At 39.4% G+C, this 25,623-nt stretch overlaps 7 protein-coding genes across 8 annotated transcripts in view; all 7 read right to left on the reverse strand.

The window, feature by feature from the left end:
• The window catches only part of LOC308701247 (protocadherin alpha-6-like), a gene marked incomplete at both ends in the record, with an annotated part of 59,620 nt that extends 42,505 nt beyond the window's left edge, over positions 1–17,115 (reverse strand). Inside the window, 2 exons of the mRNA XM_081383445.1 lie at positions 9,442–10,203; positions 14,752–17,115. Of these exons, the coding sequence (XP_081239571.1) occupies positions 9,442–10,203; positions 14,752–17,115 (3,126 nt within the window). The remainder of the gene's footprint in view (positions 1–9,441; positions 10,204–14,751) is intronic.
• The window catches only part of LOC308700557 (protocadherin alpha-C2-like), a gene marked incomplete at its 5' end in the record, with an annotated part of 181,177 nt that overhangs the window by 122,267 nt on the left and 33,287 nt on the right, over positions 1–25,623 (reverse strand). The gene's annotated exons all lie outside the window — the stretch shown is intronic.
• Positions 909–3,284, reverse strand: LOC308701249 (protocadherin alpha-3-like; the record flags this gene model as incomplete). The annotated part of the gene is made up of 1 exon (XM_081383447.1): positions 909–3,284. One exon carries the CDS (start codon positions 3,282–3,284, stop codon positions 909–911), a length of 2,376 nt encoding a protein of 791 aa, XP_081239573.1.
• On the reverse strand, positions 4,427–6,799 carry LOC308701250 (protocadherin alpha-C2-like; the record flags this gene model as incomplete). The annotated part of the gene is made up of 1 exon (XM_081383448.1): positions 4,427–6,799. One exon carries the CDS (start codon positions 6,797–6,799, stop codon positions 4,427–4,429), a length of 2,373 nt encoding a protein of 790 aa, XP_081239574.1.
• Positions 11,755–14,127, reverse strand: LOC308700568 (protocadherin alpha-2-like; the record flags this gene model as incomplete). Its single annotated transcript, XM_081382229.1, has 1 exon — positions 11,755–14,127. One exon carries the CDS (start codon positions 14,125–14,127, stop codon positions 11,755–11,757), a length of 2,373 nt encoding a protein of 790 aa, XP_081238355.1.
• Positions 19,410–21,791, reverse strand: LOC308700567 (protocadherin alpha-3-like; the record flags this gene model as incomplete). The annotated part of the gene is made up of 1 exon (XM_081382228.1): positions 19,410–21,791. One exon carries the CDS (start codon positions 21,789–21,791, stop codon positions 19,410–19,412), a length of 2,382 nt encoding a protein of 793 aa, XP_081238354.1.
• LOC308700565 (protocadherin alpha-8-like) lies at positions 22,593–24,974 on the reverse strand (the record flags this gene model as incomplete). Its single annotated transcript, XM_081382226.1, has 1 exon — positions 22,593–24,974. One exon carries the CDS (start codon positions 24,972–24,974, stop codon positions 22,593–22,595), a length of 2,382 nt encoding a protein of 793 aa, XP_081238352.1.

Consider the following 25,623-nt stretch of genomic DNA (forward strand, 5'->3'; position numbering starts at 1 on the left):
TGACGTTTTGAGTAGTACTATAGGTTTACACTGACACCTCGTGCTTTTTCATTGCATTGCTATTCATTAAACTCATAATTAATGTTGAAGTTCTTGAAGCTCGTTTAATATGCCTAAAATATACATAGAACCAAACAGAAAAGAGACAGCGTTTTATGTCGGATAGCAACCCACAAAGTCAGCACCATGGAGAGCAACCCCAGTCCCTCTCACGGGATTCATTTACATAAATAATTTTTTCTGTCTTTTGGGCACAAAATTCAATTTCAGGCATAAAAAAACATAAATTCAAATAATATAGAATTCGGGCCGACACAGACAGACCTGGCAAACAAAAAACTGCACTGAAAACAAAATTAAGTGGAAATTGAACTGCACTTTTTAACAATATGCTTTAATTATACATATGTTTTAAGAGATTATTCCTTTCTTTACAACCCACCAAAATCAGATACAGAAAGGAGGACAGATTTAATTTCTACTCGAAGAAACTAAAAACATGCTGCAAGATATTTAAGTCCTGCCTCAACAAAAGGACAATCATTGGAATAGGACCGTGACTGGAGAAGATATAAGATATTGTACAACATGCATAAAAAGGAAAACATAACATGACGAGCTGCTCTATTCCTACTTATATTTTATTAGTACAGTCATTTTTCTTCTCATATTTTTATATGTCTTTCTTCAACTGTTGTTTGCATATTTAATATTGCTATGCTTTGGCAATGTAAAACATTATTTTTACCATAACAATTAAGTCTGAATGACAAACAAATCTGAATATGAGAAAGAAGACACTAAGAATGTTCAATTTGAAACAACAGCCTGAGCGGCTTCAGTACCCTGGACAGCAACCGAGGTGTGTCTTAAAACTGTTTCCTACAACTAATACACAGATGTAGGAGTCATTTTCTTACCTCTCCAGAATCTCTCCTCCTGCGATCTGGTATCACTAGAGTATTCCTATTACTGCCTGGCGCTATTGTAGAGCCGATGCTCATTCTGGGTCCAACTAACATGTACCGTTTGTCTCCAGATCTGTACTGGATGCTGTGACACAGAGTCCCGTCGTAATTTGTGTCCTGTAAATACTTGGACGAATAGTCTGTAGATTTAGAGCACTGCATTACAATCAACACGATGATGCTGATGACAAAAAGCACTGAAACCGAGCCCAAAGTGATGATCAGATAAAATGTCACGTCGTTTTCCTCCTCGTCTTTTACTGCGTGTTTAACATCAGAAGCTGCAAAAGCCTCTTTGGGCTCCACAACTTTGACAATCACAGTCGCTGTTGCTGAGAGTGAAACGTTCCCATTGTCTTTGACCAGTATGAGCAGTTTATGCTGGGCCTCGTCTGTTTCTGTGAATGAGCGAAGGGTTCTTATCTGTCCTGTATAGCGGTCCAAACTAAAGAGACTGTGGTCACTAACTTCCTGCAGTGAAAACAATAACCAGCCGTTGTATCCTATATCTGCATCATAGGCTCTGACTTTAGTCACCAAATGACCTGCGTTCACATTCCGGGGAATCTCTTCCACACCCTCAGCAGAACCGTTAGCGCTGACTGGATATAAGATCACTGGAACGTTGTCGTTCTGATCCAGAATAAATACGTTCACTGTCACGTTACTGCTCAGAGACGGACTTCCAGAGTCTGTAGCGAGCACATGGAACTGGAACGTCTTGGTAGTTTCAAAATCAAAGCTCTTTAGTGCATAAATCTCCCCATTTTCAGAGTTAATGTTAATGAAAGATGTATATGCAATTTCTACACCATCTCTCCATATTTGATAGCTGACCAAGCTGTTTTCATTTGTATCTTTATCAGAGGCAGACACAGAAAATAAAGATTTGCCAGGAGCATTATTCTCAATCACATAAAATGCATAAGGGGAAACAGAGAACTCTGGACTGTTGTCATTTACATCAGATATCTGGACAGTTATAGATTTAACAGAAGACAATGGTGGTTGACCAGCGTCTTTAGCTTCTAATGTGATGTCATAGCGAGAAATTGTCTCTCTGTCAAGAGATGATGTTGTCACTAATGAGTATGTGTTTTCTTGAGATGACGGCATTAGTTTGAAAGGAATGTCCTCAGGCAATGAACAGGTGACTCTCCCGTTTATGGCAGAATCTAAATCAGAGACGCTTATTAAAGCCACCGTTGTGCCAGCTTTAGAGTCTTCAGGAATGGCACTCGAGAATGACGTCACTTCTATCTGAGGTGCATTGTCATTTACATCAGCAATTTTTATAATTATACTTTTATCTGTTGTTAGAGGAACAGTTCCTTTATCTGATGCTTGAATATCAATCTCATATTTATCTTTAACTTCAAAATCCAAAAGACCTGTCACAACAATTTCTCCTGTGATTTGATTAACATTAAACAGTTTATGCAATTTGTCATTGACGTCATGCCCTAATGAATAAACGATTTCACCGTTCTGACCTTCATCCAAATCAGTTGCGTTCACCCTAAAAATGGTTGTGCCAACGGGTGTGTTTTCATTTAGTATTACAGTGTACGCTTCTTTAGTGAAAACGGGTGCATTATCGTTTATATCTAGCACATCTATCGTTATCTCCATAGTTCCAGACTTTGGTGGTCTCCCTCCATCTAAAGCGGTTAACTGCAATTTCATACTTTTTGTATCTTCTCGGTCAAGCGGCTTTTGTAAAATCAGAATGGGAACTTTTCCATCTTCATCACGATCTTTAATTTCAATACGGAAAAATTCGGTGTGGCTCAGTTTATAAGTCTGAACTGAATTACTGCCACTGTCTGGATCGCGCGCTGCCTGAAGTTGGAATCGCGCACCGGGAAGCACTACTGTTTCACTTATTTCTAAATGCTTCACCTGATCTGGGAATCTCGGAGCGTGGTCATTCACGTCTATTACATCAACAGTCACGTAATGAATCTCGAGAGGATTTTCTAAAGCAATTTTTAGATTGATTAAACACGGGGTGCTTCTCTCGCACACTTCCTCTCTATCTAATTTACCGTTCACATACAAGACACCGTCATTCTGATTTACACTGAACATGGACTCGCCTGAGGTCGAGACGATGCGAAATCCTCGCTCCTTTAGTGTTCTGTGATCAATACCCAAATCCTTCGCAACATTCCCCACAGCAGCTCCGTCCTTCTGCTCTTCAGAAATCGAGTAGCGTATTTGTGCCCAAACCGTTCTGCCAAAAACAAGCGATGCAACAACCAAGAGGATTTTCACATGCCTCTCAAGCCACTGATCATGTCTCCTTTGTCCCATTTTTTGCACTGTATTCGTTCCACAGCAATTTCACAACGGCGGTCCAAGTCCAAATATTAGTCCAGTAGCCACATGATACGGATGACCGAAATGCTCTAGACCCCGTAAGATATTACGAAGAAAAACGAAGGATAAAAGCACTGAGAAAGCCGCACCGCTAGCCTGGTGAAAAAGAGATCGTGTACAAATCTGTGACGGGGAAAAAAAAAACAAAAACGGGGAGGTACTCTGACGTTTTGAGTAGTACTATAGGTTTACACTGACACCTCGTGCTTTTTCATTGCATTGCTATTCATTAAACTCATAATTAATGTTGAAGTTCTTGAAGCTCGTTTAATATGCCTAAAATATACATAGAACCAAACAGAAAAGAGACAGCGTTTTATGTCGGATAGCAAGCGGCATCACAAAGTCAGCACCATGGAGAGCAACCCCAGTCCCTCTCACGGGATTCATTTACATAAATAATTTTTTCTGTCTTTTGGGCACAAAATTCAATTTCAGGCATAAAAAACATAATAAATTCAAATAATACAGAATTCGGGACGACACAGACAGACCTGGCAAACAAAAAACTGCACTGAAAACAAAATGAAGTGGAAATTGAACTGCACTTTTTAACAATATGCTTTAATTATACATATGTTTTTAGAGATTATTCCTTTCTTTACAACCCACCAAAATCAGATACAGAAAAGAGGACAGATTTAATTTCTACTCGAAGAAACTAAAAACATGCTGCAAGATATTTAAGTCCTGCCTCAACAAAAGGACAATCATTGGAATAGGACCGTGACTGGAGAAGATATAAGATATTGTACAACATGCATAAAAAGGAAAACATAACATGACGAGCTGCTCTATTCCTACTTATATTTTATTAGTACAGTCATTTTTCTTCTCATATTTTTATGTCTTTCTTCAACGGTTGTTTGCATATTTAATATTTTTATGCTTTGGCAATGTAAAACATTATTTTTACCATAACAATTAAGTCTGAATGACAAACAAATCTGAATATGAGAAAGAAGACACTAAGAATGTTCAATTTGAAACAACAGCCTGAGCGGCTTCAGTACAATGGACAGCAACCGAGGTGTGTCTTAAAACTGTTTCCTACAACTAATACACAGATGTAGGAGTCATTTGCTTACCTCTCCAGAATCTCTCCTCCTGCGATCTGGTATCACTAGAGTATTCCTATTACTGCCTGGCGCTATTGTAGAGCCGATACTCATTCTGGGTCCAACTAACATGTACCGTTTGTCTCCAGATCTGTACTGGATGCTGTGACACAGAGTCCCGTCGTAATTTGTGTCCTGTAAATACTTGGACGAATAGTCTGTAGATTTAGAGCACTGCATTACAATCAGCACGATGATGCTGATGACAAAAAGCACTGAAACCGAGCCCAAAGTGATGATCAGATAAAATGTCACGTCGTTTTCCTCCTCGTCTTTTACTGCGTGTTTAACATCAGAAGCTGCAAAAGCCTCTTTGGGCTCCACAACTTTGACAATCACAGTCGCTGTTGCTGAGAGTGAAACGTTCCCATTGTCTTTGACCAGTATGAGCAGTTTATGCTGGGCCTCGTCTGTTTCTGTGAATGAGCGAAGGGTTCTTATCTGTCCTGTATAGCGGTCCAAACTAAAGAGACTGTGGTCACTAACTTCCTGCAGTGAAAACAATAACCAGCCGTTGTATCCTATATCTGCATCATAGGCTCTGACTTTAGTCACCAAATGACCAGCGTTCACATTCCGGGGAATCTCTTCCACACCCTCAGCAGAACCGTTAGCGCTGACTGGATATAAGATCACTGGAACGTTGTCGTTCTGATCCAGAATAAACACGTTCACTGTCACGTTACTGCTCAGAGACGGACTTCCAGAGTCTGTAGCAATAACTTGGAACTGGAAAGTTTTTACAGTTTCAAAGTCAAAGCTCTTAAGCGCATAAATCTCCCCATTTTCAGAGTTAATATTAATGAAAGACGTGTATTTGTTTTCCTCGCTACTTTCTCTCCATATATGATAGCTAACTACAGCATTTTCATTTGAGTCTTTGTCAGAAGCAGACACAGAAAATAATAATTTGCCTGGGACATTATTTTCCATCACATAAAACGCATACGGAGAGAATGCGAATCCTGGACTATTGTCATTTACATCTGATATCAGAACAGTTATAGTTTTAACAGAAGACAGTGATGGCTGTCCTGCATCCTTTGCAACTATTGTGATGTCATACTGAAATGTAGTTTCCCTGTCAAGTAAAGCAGACGTAACTAAAGAATAAATATTATCTTGTGATGACGGCATTAGTTTAAAAGGTAAATCATCGGACAGTGAACAGGAGATCTTCCCATTGAGCCCAGAGTCTAAATCATTGACACTTATCAAAGCCACTGTAGTTCCAGGTCTAGAATCCTCTGGAATGGAGCTTGAAAATGATGTCACCTCTATTTCCGGTGCATTATCATTTACATCGACGATTTTTATGACTACACTTTGATCCGTCGCAAGAGGAACAGTTCCTTTGTCAGATGCCTGAATGTCAATTTCATATATATCTTTGACCTCAAAATCTAAAAGTCCGGTCACAATAATTTCTCCAGTGATTGAATTAACTTCAAAAAGTTCACGTAAATGATCATTAACATTATTTCCTAAAGCATAAACTACCTGTCCGTTTTGACCCTCGTCCGAATCAGTGGCATTAATCTGTACAATTGTTGTTCCCACGGGTGCGTTTTCATTCAGTACAACCGTGTACGTTTCTTTTGTGAATACAGGCACATTATCGTTTATATCCAGTACATCAATCAATATATCTATTGAGCCAGACTTAGGAGGTCTCCCCCCATCTAAAGCAGTTAGTATTAATTTTATGTTTTTAGTCACTTCTCTGTCAAGTGGTTTGTGTAAAATCAGAATTGGAATTTTACCATCTTCTCGGTCTTTAATTTCAAGACGGAAATGGTCGTTATTGCTGAGTTTGTATGTTTGAACCGAATTGATTCCACTATCAGGATCACGCGCAGCCTGTAGCGGATAGCGCGCGCCTGGCATAGCAGATTCCCAAATTTCCAGCCGCTTTTTATTCTCGGGAAACCGTGGACTGTGATCATTTACATCCAATATCTCTACAGTGACATAATGAATTTCTAGTGGGTTTTCTAGAGCGATTTTCAGATTGATTAAACACGGGGTGATCCTCTCGCACACCTCCTCTCTGTCTATCTTACCGTTCACATACAAGACACCGTCATTCTGATTTACACTGAACATGGACTCGCCTGAGGTCGAGACGATGCGAAATCCTCGTTCCTTTAGTGTTCTGTGATCAATACCCAAATCCTTCGCGATATTCCCCACAGCAGCTCCGTCCTTCTGCTCTTCAGAAATCGAGTAGCGTATTTGTGCCCAAACTGCGCTCCCAAAAAACAGCGATACAGCGATGAAAGCAAGTTTCACGTTCAACTCCAGCTGATGAAAGCGTTGTCTTTGTTCCATTTTTCTGAGATTACAAAAACCCCTTCACACAGAATTTCACGATCAGTCTAAGATTATTTGTTGCATGGTCCCATCGTTGCTCACGTTTAAGCTGAAAACGAGTCGGTCAATGCAAAACGCTGACAAATAACGGCATCAGTGGTGAAAACGAGAAAACACGAATAAACCAAGAGAGCGGAACAAGCACACACGCACAAACACACACACACACACACACACACACAAACCCCACGAGCAACTGTTTGACGTCATGAGCCTTTCTCTAGGTTTACACTGACATCTTGCGATCTGAAGCGTTCGTTGCATTGCAGCGTCCAAAATATTTTACTGTTGTCAAATGCATGTTATTTTATCAGTTGACTCCTAAACAATCCAACCTATATCCTTAAACATTCAATATTCTCTCATTAGAACAAACATATTGTTTATGAAAACAAGTAAGTGATTGAGTAAAAGAGAAAGAGAGACAGAGAGATTCTGAAAAAGACACAATAGTTGCAGGTGCCAAGACCAATATCATAACTTTTAAAGAAACAAAATGTCTTCAGAAAACACTGAGAAAACAACGGTATAAGCATCAGAAACACAGGAAACCTCAACAAGGCTGTGAACAATCCGAGGGATAATGCATGAAGATAGTTTTATTGTTAAGAAGAATATCGATTTACAATCCAATCAGAATCTGGATAAAAATAATGAAATATATAACAGAAACTGTCCCACTGGATGTGAGGTCTGGGGTCTGTTCACAAACCATCCGTTCACTAAATAGAACACACAACCATTAGAGACTCTGCAGGAAGAATTCTGCAAAACTATATTACAATGTAAATATCTAAATAATGCATGCAGAGCATAATTAGAACAGTATCCACACATAATTTAAATAAAAAAAGCCTTGGAATTCCATGCCCACCTAAATAGTAGTGATACACAGACATCACAAAGCCCAGAACCACCAATATCCGACCACAGAGAGAAGTCCTCTCGGCCAGTTTGTTTTAGAACTGACTTTACATTTTAAAACATGTCCAGCTGATCCACATAGCACAAATCCCAGCTAGACCAAAGCAAAAATTTTAAACAAAAAGATAAATGTCTAAAGCATTGAACAGAAGCAAGAGCTTAAAGTAAATTGAAATATTATCAGCATAATAAATTAGCAGAATACCAACAGACCCTAAAAACCCTGACCATTTACAGACAAGTGGACAACACAATCTCTCCATAGAGGCGGCCGACACAGACAGACCTGGCAAACAAACAAAATGGAAAAAAAAATCCACTTTTTAACAATATGCTTTAATTACACATATTTTAGGAAGACATTATTCCTTTCTTCACAACCCACAACAATCAGATACAGAAAGGAGGACACATTTCATTTCTACTTGGAGAAGCTCAAACCACGATGCAAGATATGCAAGTCCTGCCTCAACAAAAGGACAATCATTGGAATAGGACCATGACTGGAGAAGAGATAAGATATTGTACATCATACATAAAAAGGAAAGAATAAGACAAGTTGCTCTATTCCTACTTATATTTTATTAGTGCAGTTTTATATATATATATATATATATATATATATATATATATATATATATATATATATAGATAGATAGATAGATAGATAGATAGATAGATAGATAGATAGATAGATAGATAGATAGATAGATAGATAGATAGATAGATAGATAGATAGATAGATAGATAGATATCTTCAACGGTTATAAGTTTGCATATTTAATATTGCTATGCTTTGGCAATGTAAAACAAATAGTTTTACCATAACAATTAAGTCTAAATGACAAGTAAATCTGAATATGAGAGAGAGGACACTAAGAATGTTCCATCTGAAACAACAGCCTGAGCAGCTTCAGTACAATGGACAGCAACCAAGATGTGTCTTAAAACTGTTTCCTACAACTAATACACAGATGTAGGAGTCATTTGCTTACCTCTCCTGAATCTCTCCTCCTGCGATCTGGTATCACTAGAGTATTCCTATTACTGCCTGGAGCTATTGTAGAGCCGATACTCATTCTGGGTCCAACTAACATGTACCGTTTGTCTCCAGATCTGTACTGGATGCTGTGACACAGAGTCCCGTCGTAATTTGTGTCCTGTAAATACTTGGACGAATAGTCTGTAGATTTAGAGCACTGCATTACAATCAACACGATGATGCTGATGACAAAAAGCACTGAAACCGAGCCCAAAGTGATGATCAGATAAAATGTCACGTCGTTTTCCTCCTCGTCTTTTACTGCGTGTTTAACATCAGAAGCTGCAAAGGCCTCTTTGGGCTCCACAACTTTGACAATCACAGTCGCTGTTGCTGAGAGTGAAACGTTCCCATTGTCTTTGACCAGTATGAGCAGTTTATGCTGGGCCTCGTCTGTTTCTGTGAATGAGCGAAGGGTTCTTATCTGTCCTGTATAGCGGTCCAAACTAAAGAGACTGTGGTCACTAACTTCCTGCAGTGAAAACAATAACCAGCCGTTGTATCCTATATCTGCATCATAGGCTCTGACTTTAGTCACCAAATGACCTGCGTTCACATTCCGGGGAATCTCTTCCACACCCTCAGCAGAACCGTTAGCACTGACTGGATATAAGATCACTGGAACGTTGTCGTTCTGATCCAGAATAAACACGTTCACTGTCACGTTACTGCTCAGAGACGGACTTCCAGAGTCTGTAGCAATAACTTGGAACTGGAAAGTTTTTACAGTTTCAAAGTCAAAGCTCTTTAGTGCATAAATCTCCCCATTTTCAGAGTTAATATTAATGAAAGACGTGTATTTGTTTTCCTCTGTATTTTCTCTCCATATATGATAGCTAACTACAGCATTTTCATTTGAGTCTTTGTCAGAAGCAGAGACAGAAAATAATAATTTGCCTGGGACATTATTTTCCATCACATAAAACGCATACGGAGAGAATGAGAATTCTGGACTATTGTCATTTACATCTGATATCAGAACAGTTATAGTTTTAACAGAAGACAGTGATGGCTGTCCTGAATCTTTTGCAACTATTGTGATGTCATACTGAAATTTAGTTTCCCTGTCTAATGGTGATGTGGAAACTAATGAGTATGTACTATGCTGTGAAGAAGGTATTAGTTTGAAAGGCATGTCATCTTCTAAAGAACAAGAGACTTTGCCATTGAGTCCAGAATCTAAATCAAATACACTAATCAAAGCCACTGTAGTACCAGGTCTAGAATCCTCTGGAATGGAGTTGGAAAATGATGTCACCTCTATTTCAGGAACATTATCATTTACATCAACTATTTTTATGGTCACGCTCTTATCCGTAATTGTGGGAATTAATCCTTTGTCAGATGCTTGTATATCAATCTCATAGCTGTCTTTGTCCTCATAATCCAATAGTCCCTTTACAGTTATTTCACCAGTGATGTTGTTAATATCAAACAGCTTTCGTACTTTACTATTAACACTTTTACCAAATGAATAAACTATCTCACCATTTGGGCCCTCATCTAAATCTGTGGCGTTGACCTGTATCACAGTTGTACCTATGGGCGCATTTTCACTAAGCATGACTGAATAAACCTCTTTTGTAAAAACAGGAAAGTTATCATTTACATCTAAAACATTAATTGTTATCTCCATTGTCCCAGACTTGGCAGGCTTTCCCCCATCAACAGCAATTAATTGCAAATTAATGTTTCGAATAACCTCACGGTCTAAAGGCTTTTGTAAAATCAAAATAGGAATTTTACCGTCTTCTCCGCGATCTTTGACTTCAAGTCGGAAATTATCATTGTGACTGAGTTTGTAATGATGCACAGAATTGCTGCCACTATCATAATCGCGCGCAGCCTCAAGCTGAAAGCGCGCACCGGGGAGGGCAGATTCCCCAATCTCTAAATGCATCTCGCTTTCCGGAAAACTCGGCGCGTGGTCGTTTACGTCCAAAATCTCAACAGTTACATAGTGGATTTCAAGTGGATTTTCTAATGCGATTTTCAGATTGATTAAACACGGAGTGCTTCTCTCGCATATCTCCTCTCTATCTATCTTGCCGTTTACATACAAGACACCGTCGTTCTTATTCACAGTGAACATTGACTGGCCTGAGGTTGAGACGATGCGAAATCCTCGCTCTTTTAAGGTTCTGTGATCTATGCCCAAATCCTTCGCGATATTTCCCACAGCAGCTCCGTCCCTCTGCTCCTCTGAGATGGAGTACTGAATTTGCGCTCGTGCCACCGCACCAAACACAAGCAATGCAGCCATTAGAGTGAATTTTGCGCGCTCCTTCAGCCATTGCGCGAATCTTCTTTGTTCCATTTTGAAGATAACACAGACAAGGATCCTGGCAATTCCTCTGCTACACTCTGTCGACTATATTAATCATTGCTTTTCCCTCTAAAGGTTTACACTTACTGCCGAAAAAACTCGAATCGCTGAAAAGCAAAAGCAAGAATACACTAGAACCACTGACGAGCAGGATACACGAGCATTAAATGCGAAGGGGAGGAATAACAGTATTTGACGTCATGAGCCGTACTATAGGATTACACTGACACCTCGCGATCTCACAGCTGTAATGCATCACATTCTATTGCCAATTGGCTACAGCAAAAATACAATACATTTTCAATACATACAATACATACATGCCCATATCTTTCCCCAGATCATACAGGAAAAAAAGAAAGAAAAAAAAAACTTGCTTGCCTCTCCAGAATCTCCCCACCTGGGATCTGCTATTACAATTACTATTACTATTATATATCTTTCTTCAACGATTATATGTTTGCATATTTAATATTGCTATGCTTTGGCAATGTAAACAATTATTTTTACCATAACAATTAAGTCTAAATTATAAATAAACCTGAGCAGCTTCAGTACCATGGACAGCAACCGAAGTGTGTCTTAAAACTGTTTCCTTCAACTAATACACAGATGTAGGAGTCATTTTCTTACCTCTCCAGAATCTCTCCTCCTGCGATCTGGTATCACTAGAGTATTCCTATTACTGCCTGGCGCTATTGTAGAGCCGATACTCATTCTGGGTCCAACTAACATGTACCGTTTGTCTCCAGATCTGTACTGGATGCTGTGACACAGAGTCCCGTCGTAATTTGTGTCCTGTAAATACTTGGACGAATAGTCTGTAGATTTAGAGCACTGCATTACAATCAACACGATGATGCTGATGACAAAAAGCACTGAAACCGAGCCCAAAGTGATGATCAGATAAAATGTCACGTCGTTTTCCTCCTCGTCTTTTACTGCGTGTTTAACATCAGAAGCTGCAAAAGCCTCTTTGGGCTCCACAACTTTGACAATCACAGTCGCTGTTGCTGAGAGTGAAACGTTCCCATTGTCTTTGACCAGTATGAGCAGTTTATGCTGGGCCTCGTCTGTTTCTGTGAATGAGCGAAGGGTTCTTATCTGTCCTGTATAGCGGTCCAAACTAAAGAGACTGTGGTCACTAACTTCCTGCAGTGAAAACAATAACCAGCCGTTGTATCCTATATCTGCATCATAGGCTCTGACTTTAGTCACCAAATGACCTGCGTTCACATTCCGGGGAATCTCTTCCACACCCTCAGCAGAACCGTTAGCACTGACTGGATATAAGATCACTGGAACGTTGTCGTTCTGATCCAGAATAAACACGTTCACTGTCACGTTACTGCTCAGAGACGGACTTCCAGAGTCTTTAGCGAGCACATGAAACTGGAACGTTTTAACAGTTTCGAAATCAAAAAATTTTAGGGCATGAATTACGCCGGTTTCTGAATTAATGTTGAGGAATGAAGCGATGTCATTTTGCGTCCCGGCACCTCTAATTAGATGATATGAAATTAAAGCATTATCATTTACGTCTTTGTCAAACGCAGTTACTGAGAATACAGAGGCACCTGGTACGTTATTTTCCATTAAATATAGTTCGAGGGGATTTTGAATAAATTCCGGACTGTTGTCATTCACATCAGACACCTGTACAGTTAAAGTTTTAATTGAGGTCAGAGTGGGTTGACCTAGATCTGTCGCAATTATTGTGATCTCATAATGAGACATGGCTTCTCTGTCTAAAACCGTTTTGGATACTAAGGAATACATATTGTGCTGAACAGACGGTTTGAGTTCAAATGGCACATTAGACGACAAAGTGCATACAACTTTGCCGTTTGCACCAGAGTCTTTATCTGACACACTAATGAGCGAAATTACAGTTCCAGGTTTTGAATCTTCTGGGATAATATTAGAGAGTGACGTAATCTCTATTTCAGGGGTGTTATCGTTCACATCTAAGATTTTCACTATAACTCTACAGTCTACTGTCATTGGAGGTGTCCCCTTATCAGACGCAAATACATCTAGTCTGTACACCTCAACGTTTTCAAAATCAATATTATCCTTAACTCGAATTTCCCCTGAGACACTGTCCAACACAAAAATGTTATTAACTTTACTGTTTAGATTGCCACCTAGGCTATATCGCACTTCACCATTCAACCCCTCGTCAATATCAGTAGCATTAACTTTAATTACAACGGTATCAGCTGGCACATTTTCTTGTAAGTTAACAGTGTAAACCTCTTGGCTAAATACAGGGCGATTGTCATTGTTATCGAGAACCGTGACAGTAATATTTAATACCCCTGATTTGGGCGGACTTCCACCGTCAACAGCTGTTAATATTAAATTATGTTCAGCTTGGTTTTCTCTATCCAGAGGTCTCCGTAAAAGCAGGAATGGATTTTTTTCGTCGCCCCTGTCCCGTATTTCTAAGTCAAAATGTTCGTTTTGGCTCAGTTTGTATGATCGCACAGAATTTACACTAATATCTGGATCACGCGCCGCTTGTAACTGGAAGCGCGCTCCTGGCTGGGTGCTCTCTGCAATTTCGACTCTCTGCTTTTTCTCTGGAAAACTGGGCGAATGATCATTCACGTCCGTAATCTCAACTGCTACATAATGGACCTCTAAAGGATCTTCCACAACTGTCTTAATGTTCACAATGCAAGCCGTGTTTCCGTCACACAGCTCTTCTCTGTCGATCCGTTTATGCGCATACAAAATGCCATTGTTCTGATTTACCTGGAAAAGCGTTTCCTCAGACCCAGAAACAATACGAAATCGTCTGTCCTCTAAAGCGTTGATCTCGAGACCCAGATCCTTAGCAATATTTCCCACAATAGATCCCACTTTTACCTCCTCTGAAATAGAATATCTTACTTGAGCTGAAATCTGCTGCTTGAAACACAGCAGTAAAGAGAAACACAGAGAAAGCCACCAGTACTCCAATCTGCGCCTTTGTCCTCCGGATTCCATGTTAAACGATTTCACTAAAGCAGTCTTGCTTGCAAGTATCAATTCAGCGTACGAGCGTAAACGTCCATTTCTTGTAATATGTCTTATAAATAACACAAACACAACGATTGTATGGTTATTTTACGACGGAAGACCGTCGTGGTTGCCGTTTCGTGTTCACCCACTGCCCAGAAGAAAACAGACCTGCGCATGGTGAACCGATGGGAAGGACGAAACCTCTTTCTCCTTATATTACACTGACACCGTCCGGTGAAAACTAATATAGTAATGTACATTTTGAGATTCACTAACCAATAAGTTATATTTGAGAAATAAATATTAAAGATCAAACTTTTATATAAATAGATTTAAATACTAAACATTAAAAATGAGAAATAAATGGTCAGCGACCCTGAAAGAGGATGAGAGCGTTCAGCACCATGGACAGCACCACATACGCTCTTTACAGATTATTGGCCTGGAATACAAAATTACTATTTATTTATTGTTCATTCACCAATAAATTCATTAACCAGTCTTATTTAATTCCACGGAAAAAAACTGAATAATATCAAGCGAAAACCGCAAAACACATCAACACTAACAGATGGTAAAACTCAAATTTCTTTATATAAGTTGAAGGGCGCTTACCTCTCCAGAATCTCTCCTCCTGCGATCTGGGATCACTAGAGTATTCCTATTACTGCCTGGCGCTATTGTAGAGCCGATGCTCATTCTGGGTCCAACTAACATGTACCGTTTGTCTCCAGATCTGTACTGGATGCTGTGACACAGAGTCCCGTCGTAATTTGTGTCCTGTAAATACTTGGACGAATAGTCTGTAGATTTAGAGCACTGCATTACAATCAACACGATGATGCTGATGACAAAAAGCACTGAAACCGAGCCCAAAGTGATGATCAGATAAAATGTCACGTCGTTTTCCTCCTCGTCTTTTACTGCGTGTTTAACATCAGAAGCTGCAAAAGCCTCTTTGGGCTCCACAACTTTGACAATCACAGTCGCTGTTGCTGAGAGTGAAACGTTCCCATTGTCTTTGACCAGTATGAGCAGTTTATGCTGGGCCTCGTCTGTTTCTGTGAATGAGCGAAGGGTTCTTATCTGTCCTGTATAGCGGTCCAAACTAAAGAGACTGTGGTCACTAACTTCCTGCAGTGAAAACAATAACCAGCCGTTGTATCCTATATCTGCGTCATAGGCTCTGACTTTAGTCACCAAATGACCTGCGTTCACATTCCGGGGAATCTCTTCCACACCCTCAGCAGAACCGTTAGCGCTTACTGGATATAAGATCACTGGAACGTTGTCGTTCTGATCCAGAATAAACACGTTCACTGTCACGTTACTGCTCAGAGACGGACTTCCAGAGTCTGTAGCGAGCACATGAAACTGAGATGTTTTTAACGTTTCAAAGTCAAAGCTCTTTAGCGAATAAACAACACCTGTTTCGGAATTTATATTCAAGAAAGACGACAAATCGTTCTGTGTTCCATCACCTCTAATTATGTGATACGATATCGCGGCATTTTCAGCACTGTCTCTATCAGAGGCGCTTACTGAAATTATAGACGAACCGGCAGCATTATTTTCCACTAAGTAAAGATTTAGAGGATTTATTAAAAATACTGGAGCATTATCATTCACATCAGAAATCTGAACGCTCAGTGTGGTCGATGCAGTCAAAGACGGCTGTCCTAAATCAGAGGCTGTAATTGTAATTTCATACTGTGACTCGGTTTCTCTATCTAACCGATCTTTTGTTACTAAAGAGTACATATTGTCTTTGAAGGAAGGCTTTAGCTCAAATGGAATATTTTTGTTTAACTGACAAATCACTTTACCGTTGATCCCGGCGTCTTTATCAGTCACACTGATGAGAGAAATGACCGTTCCAGGCTTAGAATCTTCAGGGATGTTCTTAGAAAGTGACGTAATCTCAATCTCTGGCCGGTTGTCATTCACATCAATAATTTTAATAACGACTCTACATTTTGCAGACATGGGAGGATGCCCCTTATCTGATGCCTGAATATCGAGTTTATAAACTTCAGTATCTTCAAAATCCACTTCCCCCTTTATACGTATTTCACCTGTGACCTGATCGAGCTCAAATACATCATGCACTTTGCTTTTTAACGTGGCAAAACTGTATTCGATTTCACTATTCTGGCCCTCATCCATATCAGTAGCATTTACTCGAAGAACCACAGTGCCAATAGCAGAGTTCTCTTCTAATGTCACTGAATATGTCTCTTTACTAAATACAGGTCGATTATCATTTATGTCTAGAACAGTAATATTAATAGTAAGAGTCCCAGATTTCGGAGGATTGCCTCCATCAACTGCGGTTAGAAGCAGCTTGTATGTCGTTGTAATCTCTCTATCAACAGCCTTCTTCAGGACTAAAAATGGCATTTTATCCTCATCACTTTCTCTAACTCGAATTTCAAAATGATCATTTGGACTTATTTTGTAGGACCGGACCGAATTAGTCCCAGAATCGGGATCTCTGGCAGCTTGTAATTGATAATCAGCACCAGGCAGTGTATTTTCATACATTCTTAGACGCTGCTCCTTTTCAGGGAAACTAGGAGAGTGGTCGTTTACATCTAATATTTCTACTTCCACATAATGTATCTCGAGAGGATTGTCAATAACGGTTTTTAAATTCACCATACAAACACCGCTGCCAGCACACAAAGACTCTCTGTCGATTTTCTTATTAACGTACAAAATGCCATTTTCCTGATTTATCTGAAAAAGCTCCTCTTTTGATCCAGAAACGATTCGAAACTGCCTGTCCATCAAGCTACTTACTTCAAGACCCAAATCCTTAGCAATATTTCCCACAGCGGTTCCTTCTTTCACTTCTTCTGGAATTGAATATCTTATCTGAGCTGAAACCTGCTGTCCGGAGTCAAGAAGAAAAGAAATACACAGAGCAATCCAGCAGTACTCCCATCTGCGCCTTTGTCCTCCGGCTTCCATCGCGAGCGGTTTATAAGCGCTTTCTCTGAAGGCAACTGTATATATCCTCGATTATTAGAGGCCGTAGTAGAATGTTTATGGCAAGCACATCATGAGCAAATTACAAGATATGAAACCAGTCTTTAAGTGCCGTCAGTAGCGAACCGTCGATTCATCCCGAGCCTTCAGTGTGTATTTGTCGTGCACAGGTAGGGCTCAACCTGTGCAGAGCACATGCCCTTTTTGCCCTGACACTCCGAAGTGCCCTTTTTTGGGTGGTGTTTTTTTTTTTTTTTTTTTTTTTATCAATGCTATTGGTTACCATTTACGTCCGTCTGTCTTACAAATATTTAGCCAATGAAAGTTCTTAAAATGAACTTGTGTAAATCGTATTCAATCCTCAAGCTGTCAGTATGCTGATAACTCCGCCCCCTCTATATTCACGGAATCAACTGAAGTTCCACAGCAGCCGCACAGTATACAGCAGCTGAACGAAGTTTTGCGAAGGGTAAATAAATATCTTGTTGTTTGAATAAATAGGCTACTACTAAACACTGTCTATAAAGGCTAATATTTTATTTATTTGATGTCTGACTCACTGAGACATGTGGGACGTCGCCTGAGACTGAGAGGTATGGCTAGCATTTGCCATCTAGTCATAGCCAATACATAGACACTTAAATAGCCTGTGCATACAGTAGCCTTTCATCTTTTATAAAATGCGATTTTGGCCAAATGTATTTTACAGAAGGAAAAACTGAGCGCCCATATAGGTACAACAAACTAGTTGGTTATAACCTGTTGATGAAAATGTAATGTGATGCCGCCGGCGCCGTTTTAATGACGGACAAAAAATGCACATTTTCACACATTCGCTTGTAAAAAACTAGATACTGATAAGTAATACAACAACATATAATTTGTTTTTACCATCGGAAAAATAACAGGTGCGCCCCCGCGCTGTTTCGTACTGGAACTTACACAAAGCGACGAGTGATCCTCGTCACCTAGGTAACATATATTTCTAAGAAGTAAGACATTTCTTCTTTGATTTATGATTGCTGATATACACCTAATTTATTAACATTTAGACTAATCATGTTATGGTTAATTCAAGGCTGTTAATATGCACGTATTATCTAGCTAATTTTTTAATCTATAGTATTCTATACTCTCCGCTCGTCCTCACATGGTTTTACTACAGTAATATTGTAGTAGTGACTTACATTTTTTTTTACAGAAGATCACTGTGAAATCTTCATATTTTATCATGCAGAATGTAATTCATGATTTAATTCATTCCAAGGCTTCATTTATTTGATCCAAAATACAGCAAAAACAGTAATATTGTGAAATATTTTTACAATTTAAAATAACTGTTTTCTATTTGAATATATTTTAAAATGTAATTTATTTCTGTGATCAAAGCTGCATTTTCAGCATCATTACTCCAGTTCAGTACTCTTCAGTGTTACGTGATCCTTCAGAAATGCTTTTCACTGCAACTGTACTTTTCACACTATTTTTTTTTTCATTGCTTTTCATTTTCAGACCTTCAAGAGACCAACATCCCTGGCCCACTGAAGGTTGCTGTTAGGTTTAAAGAAGCCCTTAAAACCATGTTTATCTATATTATTATTATGATGATTGTTATTAATCGTGAATAAATCTAAAGCTTTTGAGACTATTATTTTGTGTTATTGAAAATGGGAGGGGTGTGCCCTTGTTTTAGTTTCAGCACATGCCCCTCAAAAAGTCTGTGCACGGCCCTGTGTGTGTGTGAAAAAAACAATACAGCCCTATTCACGTCATCATCAGGGGCAGGACTCAAGATCCTGGACAAATGCTAGTGCAACACCGACACCAAGTGGTTTAAAATACTTAAAAACATCATAATACTTGAAATCATCACAGTCACAATACTGAAACGATGTAAATCTACAATAAGTAAAGATTTAAATCAACATGAAGTAGATTTAAGTTTATAACCTTTCAGTATTTTTTGACGACTAACAATGATGTTTTTTAAAATGTTTTAATGACATCAAAAACAGGTAATTTAAAGATTTTTAATGAAACAGAAATTTCGCTTTTGACAAATTCTCAATGAACTGCATCTCGTTTCAGCACCAACGCAGCGGACAGCTCCCCGCGAGCTGTTATACGATCAGACAAAGATGTCAAACAAGCAAAGTACTGAATAAGTTTTTTGCGCTATGAAAATCACAACTCTGTAAAATTATAACAATTTGGAGAAATTACAATTATAATGGCTAAAAAAAAAAAAAAAAATCAAAGCAATACGGTGACCGTAATTATAATGAACAGGTAATTCTTACCTCTCCAGAATCTCTTCTCCTGCGATCTGGTATCACTAGAGTATTCCTATTACTGCCTGGAGCTATTGTAGAGCCGATACTCATTCTGGGTCCAACTAACATGTACCGTTTGTCTCCAGATCTGTACTGGATGCTGTGACACAGAGTCCCGTCGTAATTTGTGTCCTGTAAATACTTGGACGAATAGTCTGTAGATTTAGAGCACTGCATTACAATCAACACGATGATGCTGATGACAAAAAGCACTGAAACCGAGCCCAAAGTGATGATCAGATAAAATGTCACGTCGTTTTCCTCCTCGTCTTTTACTGCGTGTTTAACATCAGAAGCTGCAAAAGCCTCTTTGGGCTCCACAACTTTGACAATCACAGTCGCTGTTGCTGAGAGTGAAACGTTCCCATTGTCTTTGACCAGTATGAGCAGTTTATGCTGGGCCTCGTCTGTTTCTGTGAATGAGCGAAGGGTTCTTATCTGTCCTGTATAGCGGTCCAAACTAAAGAGACTGTGGTCACTAACTTCCTGCAGTGAAAACAATAACCAGCCGTTGTATCCTATATCTGCATCATAGGCTCTGACTTTAGTCACCAAATGACCTGCGTTCACATTCCGGGGAATCTCTTCCACACCCTCAGCAGAACCGTTAGCGCTGACTGGATATAAGATCACTGGAACGTTGTCGTTCTGATCCAGAATAAACACGTTCACTGTCACGTTACTGCTCAGAGACGGACTTCCAGAGTCTGTAGCGAGCACATGGAACTGAGATGTTTTTAACGTTTCAAAGTCAAAGCTCTTTAGCGAATAAACAACACCTGTCTCAGAATTTATATTCAAGAAAGACGACAAATCGTTCTGTGTTCCATCACCTCTAATTATGTGATAAGATATCATGGCATTTTCAGCACTGTCTCTATCAGAGGCGCTTACTGAAATTATAGACGAACCGGCAGCATTATTTTCCACCAAGTAAAGATCTAGAGGATTTATTAAAAATACTGGAGCATTATCATTCACATCAGAAATCTGAACGCTCAGTGTGGTCGATGCAGTCAAAGACGGCTGTCCTAAATCAGAGGCTGTAATTGTAATTTCATACTGTGAATCGGTTTCTCTATCTAACCGATCTTTTGTTACTAAAGAGTACATATTGTCTTTGAAGGAAGGCTTTAGCTCAAAAGGAATATTTTTGTTTAACTGACAAATCACTTTACCGTTGATCCCGGCGTCTTTATCAGTCACACTGATGAGAGAAATGACCGTTCCAGGCTTAGAATCTTCAGGGATGTTCTTAGAATGTGATGTAATCTCAATCTCTGGCCGGTTGTCATTCACATCAATAATTTTAATGACAGTTCTAGACTTTGCAGACATGGGAGGATGCCCCTTATCTGATGCCTGAATATCGAGTTTATAAACTTCAGTATCTTCAAAATCCACCTTCCCCTTTACACGTATTTCACCTGTGATCTGATCGAGCTCAAACACTTCATGCACTTTGCTGTTTAACGTCGCAAAACTGTATTCAATATCACTATTCTGGCCCTCATCCATATCAGTTGCATTTACTCGAAGAACCACAGTGCCAATAGCAGAGTTCTCTTCTAATATCACAGAATATGTCTCTCGACTAAATACAGGTCGATTATCATTTATGTCTAGAACAGTAATATTAATAGTAAGAGTCCCAGATTTCGGAGGATTGCCTCCATCAACTGCGGTTAGAAGCAGCTTGTATGTCGTTGTAATCTCTCTATCAACAGCCTTCTTTAGAACTAAAAATGGCATTTTATCCTCATCATTTTCTCTAACTCGAATTTCAAAATGATCATTAGGAATTAATTTATAGGACCGAACCGAATTAGTCCCAGAATCGGGATCTCTGGCAGCTTGTAACTGATAATCAGCACCAGGCAGTGTATTTTCATAAATTCTGAGGCGCTGCTCTTTATCAGGAAATCTAGGAGAGTGGTCGTTTACATCTAATATTTCTACTTCCACATAATGCATCTCGAGAGGATTTTCAATAACGGTTTTTAAATTCACCATACAAACACCGCTGCCAGCACACAAAGACTCTCTGTCGATTTTCTTATTAACGTACAAAATGCCATTTTCCTGATTTATCTGATAAAGCTCCTCTTTTGATCCAGAAACGATTCGAAACTGCCTGTCCATCAAGCTACTTACTTCAAGACCCAAATCCTTAGCAATATTTCCCACAGCGGTTCCTTCTTTCACTTCTTCTGGAATTGAATATCTTATCTGAGCTGAAACCTGCTGTCCGGAGTCAAGAAGAAAAGAAATACACAGAGCAATCCAGCAGTACTCCCATCTGCGCCTTTGTCCTCCGGCTTCCATCGCGAGCGGTTTATAAGCGCTTTCTCTGAAGGCAACTGTATATATCCTCGATTATTAGAGGCCGTAGTAGAATGTTTATGGCAAGCACATCATGAGCAAATTACAAAATATGAAACCAGTCTTTAAGTGCCGTCAGTAGCGAACCGTTGATTCATCCCGAGCCTTCAGTGTGTATTTGTGTGTGTGTGAAAAAAACAATACAGCCCTATTCACGTCATCATCAGAGGCAGGACTCAAGACCCTGGACAAATGCTAGTGCAACACCGACACCAAGTGGTTTAAAATACTTAAAAACATTTTTAAAATCATTACTGACAGTTGTAAATAATAATGAAATGATGTAAACGTAAATCTGTGAGAAGTATATTAGAATCAAAATGAAGTAGATTTAAGTTTACAAACTTTCAGTAATTTTCGACAACTAAAAGTGTTGCGTTTGAAAATGTTTTCATGACATCCTACACAAGTAGTTTAAACATTTTTAATGTCACACACACACACACACACACACACACACACACACACACACACACACACACACACACACACACACACACACACACACACACACACACAAAACGCCTTCAATAAATTCCCAAAGAACTCTATCTAGTTTCAGCACCAAAGCAACGGACAGCTCCCTGCCAGCTGTTACTTATACGATCAGACAAAGATGTAAAAAAATACTGAACAAGTTTTTGCGCCATGAAATCACAACTCTGTAAAAACAGAGCAGCTTGCAGAAATTAGTTATAACGAATAATATAAGATTAAAAAAAAAAAAAAATACGGTGACCGTAATTATAATGAACTGAATATTCTTACCTCTCCAGAATCTCTCCTCCTGCGATCTGGTATCACTAGAGTATTCCTATTACTGCCTGGCGCTATTGTTGAACCGATACTCATTCTGGGTCCAACTAACATGTACCGTTTGTCTCCAGATCTGTACTGGATGCTGTGACACAGAGTCCCGTCGTAATTTGTGTCCTGTAAATACTTGGACGAATAGTCTGTAGATTTAGAGCACTGCATTACAATCAACACGATGATGCTGATGACAAAAAGCACTGAAACCGAGCCCAAAGTGATGATCAGATAAAATGTCACGTCGTTTTCCTCCTCGTCTTTTACTGCGTGTTTAACATCAGAAGCTGCAAAAGCCTCTTTGGGCTCCACAACTTTGACAATCACAGTCGCTGTTGCTGAGAGTGACACGTTCCCATTGTCTTTGACCAGTATGAGCAGTTTATGCTGGGCCTCGTCTGTTTCTGTGAATGAGCGAAGGGTTCTTATCTGTCCTGTATAGCGGTCCAAACTAAAGAGACTGTGGTCACTAACTTCCTGCAGTGAAAACAATAACCAGCCGTTGTATCCTATATCTGCATCATAGGCTCTGACTTTAGTCACCAAATGACCTGCGTTCACATTCCGGGGAATCTCTTCCACACCCTCAGCAGAACCGTTAGCGCTGACTGGATATAAGATCACTGGAACGTTGTCGTTCTGATCCAGAATAAACACGTTCACTGTCACGTTACTGCTCAGAGACGGACTTCCAGAGTCTGTAGCGAGCACATGAAACTGAGATGTTTTTAACGTTTCAAAGTCAAAGCTCTTTAGCGAATAAACAACGCCTGTTTCGGAATTTATATTCAAGAAAGACGACAAATCGTTCTGTGTTCCATCACCTCTAATTATGTGATACGATATCGCGGCATTTTCAGCACTGTCTCTATCAGAGGCGCTTACTGAAATTATAGACGAACCGGCAGCATTATTTTCTACTAAGTAAAGATCTAGAGGATTTATTAAAAATACTGGAGCATTATCATTCACATCAGAAATCTGAACGCTAAGTGTGGTCGATGCAGTCAAAGACGGCTGTCCTAAATCAGAGGCTGTAATTGTAATTTCATACTGTGAATCAGTTTCTCTATCTAACCGATCTTTTGTTACTAAAGAATACATATTGTCTTTGAAGGAAGGCTTTAGCTCAAAAGGAATATTTTTGTTTAACTGACAAATCACTTTACCGTTGATCCCGGCGTCTTTATCAGTCACACTGATGAGAGAAATGACCGTTCCAGGCTTAGAATCTTCAGGGATGTTCTTAGAAAGTGACGTAATCTCAATCTCTGGCCGGTTGTCATTCACATCAATAATCTTAACGACAACTCTACAGTTTGCAGACATTGACGGATGACCCTTATCTGATGCCTGAATATCCAGTTTATAAACTTCAGTATCTTCAAAATCCACCTTCCCCTTTACACGTACTTCACCTGTGATCTGATCGAGCTCAAAAACATCATGCACTTTGCTGTTTAACGTCGCAAAACTGTATTCGATTTCACTGTTTGTGCCCTCATCCATATCAGTAGCATTTACTCGAAGAACCACAGTGCCAATAGCAGAGTTCTCTTCTAATGTCACAGAATATGTCTCTCGACCAAAGACAGGGCGGTTATCATTTGTATCTAGAATAATAACTGTAATGTTAACAGACCCAGATTTTGGAGGATTGCCTCCATCAACTGCGGTTAGAAGCAGCTTGTATGTCGTTGTAATCTCTCTATCAACAGCCTTCTTCAGGACTAAAAATGGCATTTTATCCTCGTCACTTTCTCTAACTCGAATTTCAAAATGATCATTAGGAATTAATTTATAGGACCGAACCGAATTAGTCCCAGAATCGGGATCTCTGGCAGCTTGTAACTGATAATCAGCACCAGGCAGTGTATTTTCAGAAATTCTTAGACGCTGCTCTTTATCAGGAAATCTAGGAGAGTGGTCGTTTACATCTAATATTTCTACTTCCACATAATGTATCTCGAGAGGATTTTCAATAACGGTTTTTAAATTCACCATACAAACACCGCTGCCAGCACACAAAGACTCTCTGTCGATTTTCTTATTAACGTACAAAATGCCATTTTCCTGATTTATCTGAAAAAGCTCCTCTTTTGATCCAGAAACGATTCGAAACTGCCTGTCCACCAAGCTACTTACTTCAAGACCCAAATCCTTAGCAATATTTCCCACAGCGGTTCCTTCTTTCACTTCTTCTGGAATTGAATATCTTATCTGAGCTGAAACCTGCTGTCCGGAGTCAAGAAGAAAAGAAATACACAGAGCAATCCAGCAGTACTCCCATCTGCGCCTTTGTCCTCCGGCTTCCATCGCGAGCGGTTTATAAGCGCTTTCTCTAAAGGCAACTGTATATATCCTCGATTATTAGAGGCCGTAGTAGAATGTTTATGGCAAGCACATCATGAGCAAATTACAAAATATGAAACCAGTCTTTAAGTGCCGTCAGTAGCGTATTGTCGATTCATCCCGAGCCTTCAGTGTGTTTGTGTGTGTGTGTTAAAGAAACAATACAGCCCTATTCACGTCATCATCAGGGGCAGGACTCAAGATCCTGGACAAATGCTAGTGCAACACCGACACCAAGTGGTTTAAAATACTTAAAAACATTATAATACTTGAAATCATCACTGTCAGTCATATATAATACTGAAACGATGCAAATCTACAATAAGTAAAGATTTAAATCAACAAGAAGTAGATTTAAGTTTATATCCTTTCTGCATTTTTTGACGACTAACAATGATGCTTTTGAAAATGTTTTAATGACATCAAAAACAGGCAATTTAAACATTTTTAATGACACAGAAATTACGCCTTTGACAAATTCTCAATGAACTGCATCTCGTTTCAGCACCAACGCAGCGGACAGCTCCCCGCGAGCTGTTATACGATCACACAAAGATGTCAAACAAACAAAGTACCGAATAAGTTTTGCACTATGAAAATCACAACTCTGTAA

The sequence above is a fragment of the Scardinius erythrophthalmus genome (assembly GCF_964197995.2).
Source record: "Scardinius erythrophthalmus genome assembly, chromosome: 13".
NCBI classification, from domain to species: Eukaryota; Metazoa; Chordata; class Actinopteri; order Cypriniformes; family Leuciscidae; genus Scardinius; species Scardinius erythrophthalmus.